Raw genomic sequence first — 11,292 nt, forward strand, 5'->3', positions numbered from 1 at the left:
TTATAGTCATGTGTTCAAGACGGATATGTCCGATATTTCATATTCCATCCTAATTGGCTAACATTGACTTTCAAAGTTTGCAGAATTGGCCCATTTTGAACAAAAAGCCTCAAATCATGAACGCAGCGTGCAATTTACGTGAAATCTTTCACAGACTTTCCTACTAGGCTGAGGAATATATCCCACCCTTTTCAGATTGGCCTGTTATAGCGCCACCAACAGGTGGATTTTTGCAAAACACATTTTTGGAACAAAATGCCTCAAATCATCCAATTGCCAATTTGCCATCCAAGGCCTAAGAAGAAATGGTACGCTTTTCACATTGGTCTATTATAGTGCCACCAGGAGGCCACAACCTGACCTGCCCTGGTGGAGACCTGTGCCCCGAGGGGCACTTTATCTAGTCATTGATTGATTGATTGATTGATTGATTGATTGATTGATTGATTGATTGATTGATTGATTGATTGAAGTATTTATTAACAGTATGCAGAATAGGTATATTTCAAGCACAATTCAATACAAAAACTGTTAACTGTGGACGACACCATAAAGCATTACACAAAATATATTTATGTAGGACAGGTACATTTCATTAACTTCAAAACAGTTTTACACTGGCCAGGTTTAAAGGAATGGATCATGCAATTTTAGGCAAGACTCTTGTGAATTTCAGCTTAGGCCTATTGAAGAATAAATTGTAAAACATATTCATAGATAAAAGTTTGAAAGACAGGATAAGTCTCCAGAGGAAATTCAGACCGCCATAGCAGCAAACAAAAGATGAATTAATTAATTGCGACCGCAGGTCGCAGTTAACTCTGAAACGGGCCTTCCCTAAAGTTATTAGTGCAGCTGCGCCTGGCAGCTGGCAAAAACTAGAGTTCTCAACAGGCCCGAAAATGAAGGCCCGCGGCCCTACCTGGGCCCTCATCAAACCCTGTACACTCTACACTGCCCCGCTGCTTTTTGTCTTTCTTTCTTTTTTTTGCTTAAGTAAAAGTATGCATAAAAATGCATAAACATCTTTTGAAAATAGCAGATCTACAACCTTGCAATGTGTCAGATTGCGACATATTGTGAACTTGTAGGCCTATGTATTGTAAGCGTAAGTTTTGTAATAATAATCAAAATCTTCAAAGTAATTAAGGTTTTCAAATAATTGTAGTGGAGTAAAAGTACAATATGTGCCTCTGTGATGTATTGGAGTAGAAGTAAAAGTACTGCAAATTGGAAATACTCCAGTAATTTATAAACAATACCTCATTGTACTTCTGCTGTATTTACTTTACTGTATTTACTTTACTACTTTACTTTCTACTGTATTTACTTTTAGTGGTGTTGCACTTTTAACTCATGCCTTTTTTAACTTATAGCTATTGCCTTTTTCTACTGCATTCTATTTACTGATGTACAGTAATGTATTGTTTACATGTTCATCATTCTCTTTTTATTATGTATGTATGTATTGCACTGGAGCTGTTGGACAAAACAATCTATCTATCTATCTATCTATCTATCCTGCCTAAATCTGATTGGCCCTCACATAGGCCAATGAGACTCAAGGCTGTAAAGATTCTGATTGGCTAGGATTTGTACAACCTTTCCCATATTGGTTGCTTACTGTCAGTCAATATAAACCTGGCTTCACCTGGCTAGTTACCATTGAGGGGTCTCCCACCGAAGACAGCAAAGATGGTAAGTGGAATGATAAGGGCACTGTGTGCTAAAGGATCATACAACTAGCTTACTGTGACAGGCTCAATTGTAAAACAGATTACAGCCGAGGTTCTTAGATCAAAGTCCTCTATAGCAACATAATGCTTTCCTAGTTGTGACTGTACCATAGTTAGCACCAGCCATCTGATGATGTGGATATGAGACAACAGACAAGATTTATCATGATAGAGTCTGTCTGTGTTTGGTGTTTGGGGATGGCTGATTTATCGATGCATAACAGGTGTATAGTAGTCACACCCAAGCTCTCAGTCTAATTAATTTGATTCAGGTTTAGGGTTAATGGGTTCAGTCAAACAAGGCCTATACACTCTTTCCACTTTGTGTAAAATGTTTGTTACATAATAAAGGATAGGAAGACAATTGCTATTATCTATGCTATTGAATATGGCAATAGATTGTCCACTGGCAGGTTTTATTCTTCTAGGTAATAGTGAACTGATTTTTTTTTTGTAAAGAATTAAAAAAATAATGTATCTACTTTGATAGATTAGATGATAATTGTATTAATGGTGATTATTTGAAGTGATTAACATTTTGAGTGTACAAATTTAAACAAGTGGACCCACTGGCACCTATGGGTCCCTTGGTTAACATTTGTACACTCTCAGAGTTGAATGAAATCTTGGGATTGTATAGTATGCCGAACACACAATGTTGTACAGGAACAATCAAGAACCCTTCAACCATTGCTCTCCCTGGATGTTATTTCAGTACTGATTGTACCCGATTATTAATCTTAAGAGAGGACTGTATTGGAGCAACTATATATATATATATATATATATATATATATATATATATATATATATATATATATATAAAAAATCTTCCCCTGTGCTTTTCACCATGTTATAAAAAATAAATGCTTCAATCGTCCAAGTTGCTTCTGTGCCAGAGACGCACCGGATCAGCCGGAATTCGGCTTGTGGTGCGCTGAAATATCCCTTTAATATAGGAATAGAAAACACTGAAGGGCTATAGTCCACAATAGGGCTTTCACTTCTAGTGATTTTTATTAGTTGACTAGTCGACTAGTTGTTTAACTAGGCCTACCTATTGTGTAAAAATAATAGTTGTACATTAAACTGTGTACATTGGTGACTATAACTATAATCTACAGTAGCTGAACCTAGCTACAAAAGCGGAAGAAAAACAAACTTTTTTCCCCTTATCAACTAGTACCAACAAGGTGCTTAAAGCCCTAGTCCACACCAAGAAAGCACTACATGACTATCATTCACAACTGTCTGTCTACATCCACTTGAGTTGGAATGATTCTGAAAACAATTATGATAGTGTAGACAGCCCATTATTGTGAGAACACATTGTCCTAGTTGCTTGTATTATATTCCATCCATTGCATTCTATCCTTATTCCAAATTCTAATCTGGATACATCATGGAAGTATACTACTCATGCCACCTCTGTTCTGTAATGAGTCTCAAATGGAACATTGTCCTCCAGTGCAAGGCATATGGTCAATGATAAACCAAGTATTGATGTGAAATAGGAGCAGACCTGGTTTGTAGGTCTGGGTATGGTACCACTGTACCAGTAGTGATGGAAGGGACGATATTGTTAAAGTCTAGCTGTAACTGTCAGGCGATGCCAGGGACACCAATCACCTGATGGGGATCGAGCGTGATATAGCCAATCCAATAGTTCTAGTAGAGTAGTCAATGTGGTTGTAATTTGTTTAAAATGTTACATTTATAACAGACATGCACGCACATACAGTGTCATTTCTCCTTGCCCTGTAACCTGTTGATGTTTGTACTGTCTTTGGTGCCTGGATTTCCCCCACAGGCTTATCTTAATCATGGCAACTATAATACTGATGATGATGATGATGATATGTACTTTTATTACGTCTATTTACAGTAGATAACGATGATTATCAAGCTTGGCATTGGAGTATATTGCACTCTGGTTCCAGGGGAGAACATATCTTTAAAGTAATATCTTTAAAATTGTTGTAGGGATGTGGGAACTATTAGTTCCCAAATACTAACGGGTGCATGCTAACACACTAATGTGTGCTGTGCTCACATAACCACTTCTCTATTTATTTCCATTGTCCACAGATTGATCAGTTCCTATTCTGTGTTAGAGAAGTGGCCTAGTATAGACCCCTGGGGGACTCCGTTCAACAGAAGTGTATAGGGTTTAAGGTTAACCACAAAGCCTCCCTTTTTCCCTCTACACCAAATCATTTTGCCAATAATTGCCAATCTTCAAGTTCACAATGTGCTGTGTTGTGAGTTTGCACATCTGATATTTGTGTTGAATGATTGCCTATTAGTACATGGCCAGAATAGGAGAGCTAGGGTGTGGCATATGACACGTAGCCCATTGTCTTACAGTCTGTCGTGGCAGAATATGCAGACTGACGGATACTTTTATTCTTTTACTATCTACTCGTGATGACTGCGCCTCTGTGACCAAACATCTCTCCTTCCCGTTTCATGTTTTTTACAGCCCCCTGGTTGATCATCAACACGGCTAGATGATAACGATGATCATCATTGTTTCAACACATACCTGCCATGCCTAACCCCTCCCATGACCACCTACACTTTCTTTTTAAATGGCAGTAGTTTTTTATGTGTGTAAATGTAGTTTCTTTATAAATTCCCACCCTCTTATAACTAGTATTGAATACCCAAAGTATAGACTGGGTTTAATGTGGGTAAACTCATTTGGTTGGGGCCGGACCGCCAAGGGCCCTGGGCCACCTATTCAGTTTCTTTAGTACCTTTTATTGTGCACTTATCTGTAAACTGTAGGTTTGCGCCTTCATCTTTTCACAGAAGTAGCTTTTGTATATTGGAGTCCTATAGTTTATAACCCTGACCCACTCAGACCTTTTTAGTAGACATAATTTACCAAAGTCCAAGAGTGTCAAATAAAGTGTTATGCCAAGACACCATGTCAGAAATGGTGCATTATTATTTCCTTGATGTAGATTTCCATATAGCCTACTTCATTGAGGTGAAAAAAAATATATATATATATATGGTCGATTGTACAAATGCCTAAAATCAGTATGCATAGTTCTTAAACGTTGTTATAATTCAAAATTATGTACATTTTTCTAAAATGGCAGCCAAGGCAAAAATCTAAAATGACAGATGCTTTCCCAGTTTTAATGGAATCGCAGGCCTCCTGACCTCCTGACCTCCTGTGTAATTTAATTCCATAAAGTGTATTGGTTGGTTTAATTGTCCATCCATGTTTTTATGGTTCAGAGTTCTGTTTCTTTTTTTCATTAACAGAAAGTTACTAGCATGACATTCAAGGAGGGGCAGGAATTTAAGATCAGAGTGAAGCCCAAGGATGACTGTGAAGCGTAAGTATTCTCAATTTCTCCAAAATGTAAAAGTAAACTCAACCTGCAATTTAAACTTTCTCTGTTGTCTTCATGCCTTACCACTAGTTTTGCCATCAACATCGGTCATGATCAGGACAACATCGCGCTGCACTTCAACCCCCGTTTTGACAGTGCTGGTGATACCAACGTCATTGTCTGCAACTCTCAATCTGGTGGAAGCTGGATGGACGAGCAGCGTGAGGACATCTTCCCTTTTACACGTGGAGAGGAGTCTAAGGTGAGTTTGTACTGTTGTTCCCATAATTAATACAATGATTTATGTTGCATAAATTGAGCTTCATAAACCATGAGACAGCAGACATTAGCAATATTATACCTGTGCTTTGCTATGGCATTATTATGACCTTGTCCTCTGCCCCACTGTCCACATATTACACTGATGACGATGCCATCTATCATAACTATATGGAGGATATGAGGGGTTTTATTGGCTCATAAAATGTCATCGGTAGCTGACTGAGATTGCTTCTCCCAAATGACAGTCTAGCTCTGCTTGGTGTCAAAGTGAAAGTGTTGCAAATTATGCCCTCGATTGACACTTGACTCGATGCATATTTATATTTTATGTTGGACCCTCTCAACTAAACTTTGAACATAATGACAAAGTAGGTAGTTTTATGGCACCAAAGACCACCAATCACAGCACACACCGATTCGAGTGTATGGTGTAATAAAACAAAACTGCACCACTTCATAAATGGGCTTCACAACCAGGTATTGCAGGGATTGCATGGTGAAGTGAAATTTGTGAAAAGCAAGACACATTTTATACAGTAGCCTACATGGGAGGGGAAAAATGATTCTTTAGATGCACAAATTGTTGTTTAATATGAAGCACTTTTGTAGGTGAAGTATTCATAAAGATGGCTATTTCCATTTAGACAAAGGAGATGGGCCGCCCGTCACCACACTAGTCGGCCAGTTTGGGCACGATTCCATCCCAGATTTGTCCTGTGTGGCGTCACCACTGAACATTGCATTGTGTGCAGCACCAATTGTACATAATTGCCAAATATTGGACATGGACATGAGAGGGAGGCCAGACCCTTACTATATAGACCATTATTAAATATTTTTTTCTCCTTCCTATCTGTCCCCTCCCACAGTTCTACATCAACTTCACCTCTGATACGTTCTACATCAAACTTCCTGATGACAGCATGATGCACTTCCCCAATCGCCTTGGCGACGTCAAGTACAATTATTTCACGGTCTCCGGTGGCGCTAAGATCATTGGCTTCAAGATAAAGTAGAAGTTCACCTCTTCCCGACTCGCGTATTCGAGAGAGATCTGACTGTGAAATCTGTGTCAAATATTCCATCTTTAACAGCACTCTGAGGTCAACCGGCTGTTCCATTGTTTTTCTTTCTTGAAACGAGTTAATGATAACAGAATTCATAAAGATGTAGACAGCCAATACATGTAGTGAGAGGAAATGGCCTCAAGAGGACACCAAACCAAGGCTAACCTCAATGCATTTCACTAATGTCTTCTCTATGTAAGCCTCTTTAAAATATTAATTAAAAAAAACACTTTTTGATTGGTTGCATCATTGATGTCGCTCTTATAGAAAAGCCTGTACACACACACTCCTGAGTCCTATTCACGTTCCAGCTACAGACCAATATCACAACATCATTCAGATATGTGATGTATGTCTATTTATTAGACTGGAGGGCTTGTCTTAATTCGTACACTACAATGATTGTCTACAAGTTCCCCATGTATTGGCATGGTCTAAGTTTAAACCCAAGAGCACCCTGTTAAGCTGGTTGCAGAGGAGTTAATGGAGAAAAAGTAATTTCTCCTTTGTCTGTGAACAGTCATCAAACTATAATGCATTCAATTAGACTAGATTCAGGCTAGAATGAGACATGAGTTGAGAGCAACATATTCATCTTAATGGGAATGATTTATGGCTGTGGTGAGATGAAGAACATTCCTGGAGGCACAATTTGCAGATGGACTCAAAGAGAGCTGTGGCCCAGGGCTGAGGAATGTAGCACGATGGGAACACATTCCCTGGAAGGAGATGAAATGCATGAGTGTCGGTGTGCTCTTTCTCTCTGTCTTTGTGGCACACTTGTTCAGGGTACAATTAGGTAAAATTAGGTTCTGAAGAATATGATGGTTACTTTTGACAATGGATTGCGTTTTCTCCACCACCTATTGGAATGGCAGAGTGCCTATTCCATAGCCAAATCATTTCAGTCCGGTCAAATACCCAATGGTCAAATCTCCTGGTTTGTCAGGTTTTCACTCATTGTAGTAGTCTGAGGGTTTGCCAGGATTGGCTGGAGAAAGTCCATGGAAATTCATAGACATTCAGGTTTTCTTAAGATGGTGACTTTTTAGTGATCAATATTCAGTATTGTAATATTGACACCTTTAGTGTTACATTTGATTTCATTAAACAGTCAAACCATACACCATTCTTTCATTGTAATTCAGCCTAGTCATTCACATATTACAAATTGACACTTCTGTCTTCTGACAGTACAGCCAGTGCATCCAAGACACCATATTATCCTACTGTGCATAAATCAGAAACTGAATAAGATGTTCCTTTTAATGATGCATCATAAGCAATGTCATGAATGTAAATGTATAATGAGGACATTTAGACCGAGAAGTGATCAGGTCTTTACTCTTTAACAAGTCGCAAACTGATACATGGAGCACCTTTTTTCAAATACTCAAAACCCAACATTTTGGACAGTCTGAAGTGAACTGTCTGAAGGCACACATTCAAGAAAAAAAGGTAAATGTGTGTGGATGGGGGGTGATGTTCACCTTTGCCAAGTTACAGTATGCATATCTTACCCTGACACCCTTGTATGTTAAAATAGAGACAGAATGATAAAAAGAATGTGTACACAGTACAGGTGGTTTGTACAACCATGCCCATAAATGAAATTATCACCTTCAACATTGTCAACATTTACATTACAGTGTATAAACTCAATATCCAATCAGAATTGGCCATCTACACTCTACTCTACACTACAGCAGTGTGTCCAGGGACCACCCTAGGGGTCCAAATGGAACGTATGGATCTGTAACTCTGAGTGTACTAATGGAACCTTATGTTTGGTTCCATTTGTACACTCAGTTAAATAAACACTGAGAATTTTAAAGTGTAGATTTTGGTCCCAGAGATAAAAATGTGGGTCCTTAATTAGCCCTTCACTAAGTCCCTCCCCAACCCATCCTTGTCCAATAGGCAAATTAGCAGCGAAGAAAGCTTGACCTGCATAGCAACCGTTGCTAAACTATTTGGATTGGCATTGGACAATCGCTTTTTGGGGTGGGATTTAGTGAAGGACTAATTGGCTGCATGCATATTAAACTGGCAGTCGTAGAACATGTTGAAAACCATTGCTCTACAGGTCTTGCATTGGTGTAGTTACAGCTGACCCTGGGTCAGCTCTGCTCGACGCTGTGGACTGACATTTCTGAGCAAGATAGTCTTTGTAGTTCCGGGTCAGCAAAGTGTACAGCAATGGATTTATACAACTGTTACCATAAGTCAGACACGTGACAAAGAAATTCACATAATTCTGTGTTGCCGGAGACAGTGCCCTGAGGGACTCCGGAGAGAATAATCTTGCCATTTGCCACCCCCAGAAAGGCAGAAAACAGGCCCAATAGGCTACAACAATGCTAAAGATCATCGACACCACTCTCTGTTTGAGGCCTTTTCTCCGAGCAGAGCGGCTGCTGCTACCCACCAAGCTGGCCTGAGCGGCCCAGTAGTGCTTGGCTAGCCCTGCGTACAGTCCAACAATTACCAGTCCGGGGACCAAAACACTGGTGAGAAACAGGACAGTGATGTAGGCCTTGTAGGCCTCGGGGGTCCAAGTCGGGAAACAGATCCTCTTCACCAAGCCGGCGGCGTTGGGCTTGCCCTCCCTCAGTCGAATCATCACCATCATGGGGAGCGTCAGAACAAACGCCGCCCCCCAGATGACCGCCGCCGCCAGTCTGCGCCTGCGGGCGGAGGACCTCCGGGCGGCGAAGGGCTTGGCCACGGCGCGGTAGCGCTCCAGGCTCATGGCGACCAGCACGAAGACGCTGGCGTGCATGGTGAGGAGGTCGAGGCTCAGGAGGATGCGGCAGCCCGCGTCGCCGAACAGCCAGTCATGGGCAAAGTAGGTGCAGACCACGAACGGGATGGTGGAGAGGTAGAGCAGGTCGGCCAGGGCCAGGTTCAGGATGTACACGTACATGGAGCCTGTGCGGTGCAGCGCGGCCGAGCGTGTGATGGCGAGCGTGTACACGTTACCCGCCACCCCTAAAGCACACATGGTGAGCAAAGTGGTGCCCAGGACGGATGTCACCCACATGCCATTTCCCCCTCCTCCGCCACTCTCCCCAGGCCCACTTCCTCCACTAACGCCACGTTGTGGGGTGATAGTGACATTAGGCGTGCAGTTCATGATAAGTCAGCCGCTCACTGGAAACGCACAGTATCCCAGAAATAAGAGGATAGACGTGTTTCCTTTTTTTCCTCTTTAAATTAAATTTGAATAAATTATAGGTATACACTCATATTCTCCCAGTGTATACCTATAAGGGCTGGATCCCATATGGGATCGGAAAGGGGTTTTGAGTCTGTATACTTTCCATACTGTACGATAATGGATAAATAGCGGTTTTCAGCTCTGACATGTAATTAATCAGCATGAGCTGTCAGCTGAACAGAAAAAATATCATAAAGCTATACAATCCTTTAAGACATTTGTTATGCTCTACAGTTAAATGCAAGACATAACGGTGCAGGCCGTGTGTGTGAGAGGTGTATGATCTCAGTGAGACACTGACCCATGATAATCCACAGAGAAGCTGTAATGTGACCACTGACATGCCTGACAGGTTGCTGTCATCTCTCACTTCTTGGAGAGCATGTGTCAGGGGGGAAATAAACCGTAATCCTGTATGGAATTAAAATGCTAAAAAAAGCTTAAAAGATGAGATCCCCATTTGTCAAAAAGCAGAGATCAGTCTGCCGGGCTTCATTCTCTGGACCGAAAATGGATTATGGCTCAAAGTGAAATCACTGCCTCCCGCCTGTCTCCTGTAATGTCCTGACTAGATGTCCAGCATTTCCTGGATGTCCTTATTCATCTGCATCTGCTGTATCACCCGTATCCAGTCAAAATCCCAATAATTACAGTTGTAAGGCGTAGGCGTGTCGTAGGCGTTCCTTTGCAGCTCTTCTGTGCCTCAACAGGTGGATGCTGATGGCAGGTTAATGGATTCTTCAGCGCCCTTGTCCCTCTGTTTTGATAGACAACAGACACAACTGTTGTTTGTTGGAATCCCTACACTGTACAAGTCTCTCTCTCTCTCTCTCTCTCTCTCTCTGTCTCTCTCTCTCTCTCTCTCTCTCTCGCGCTCTCTCATTCCACCCCTAGTCTGTCCTTCGTCTTTCTCACCTAGCAGTGAAAACCTAGCAGGGGTCTATAGATTTACGAGGTAATCACTTCGCCCCCCTGCTTCTGTGCACTAGGAGGTACACAGTAAAATCTTCCATGTTGTCTCAGTGAGTGTGAAAATGGACCTAAATTGTCAGATTTGACACGCTCAAGTTAAACGCTGAGGATTGTACAGTCATTGTACAGTCTTTTTAGACACCCACCGACTGCTGGCATACAGTTAGGCGAAGTGTGCACATACAGTACACGTGTCTAGTACACACATAACACACATACAGTGCACATAAATAATATGCACATAATATATAGGCCTGCATGTACAGTAAAGCATCACTACCACACACTGAATCCAGGCATGGTCCAGGGAAGTGTGTATGCGGGCACACACACACACACACACACACACACACACACACACACACACACACACACACACACACACACAATGCATAAATGTGTAACAACAAGCTGCAGACGGTGGTATAAGTAACTAAGTAAATGTACTCAAGTACTGTACTTAAGTACAATTTGACTTTACTTGAGCATTTCCAATTTTCAATACTTTTTAAATGTTCTACTTCCCTACATCTCAGAGGCGAACACTGTACTTTTACGCCACTACTATCATGTGAAAACTACAACTTTAGTTACTATTACTATGAAAACTGATTATTACAAAACATGCCTTAGCCACTTCAGTCCTATAAACTTTGTCCATTTCA

At 41.1% G+C, this 11,292-nt stretch overlaps 2 protein-coding genes across 2 annotated transcripts; one reads left to right on the plus strand and one right to left on the minus strand.

Annotated features, from left to right (window-relative positions):
- The first annotated feature begins 1,576 nt into the window (after positions 1-1,576).
- lgals2b (lectin, galactoside-binding, soluble, 2b) lies at positions 1,577-6,672 on the plus strand. The gene is made up of 4 exons (XM_079500310.1): positions 1,577-1,698; positions 5,016-5,089; positions 5,177-5,348; positions 6,238-6,672. Exons 1-4 carry the CDS (start codon positions 1,696-1,698, stop codon positions 6,382-6,384), a joined length of 396 nt encoding a protein of 131 aa, XP_079356436.1. The 5' UTR covers positions 1,577-1,695; the 3' UTR covers positions 6,385-6,672.
- Positions 6,673-8,515: 1,843 nt separating this feature from the next.
- On the minus strand, positions 8,516-9,571 carry uts2r4 (urotensin-2 receptor 4; the record flags this gene model as incomplete). Its single annotated transcript, XM_079500309.1, has 1 exon — positions 8,516-9,571. One exon carries the CDS (start codon positions 9,569-9,571, stop codon positions 8,516-8,518), a length of 1,056 nt encoding a protein of 351 aa, XP_079356435.1.
- Positions 9,572-11,292: the final 1,721 nt, after the last annotated feature.

This window comes from Electrona antarctica (assembly GCF_951216825.1).
Source record: "Electrona antarctica genome assembly, chromosome: 4".
Taxonomy (NCBI): domain Eukaryota; kingdom Metazoa; phylum Chordata; class Actinopteri; order Myctophiformes; family Myctophidae; genus Electrona; species Electrona antarctica.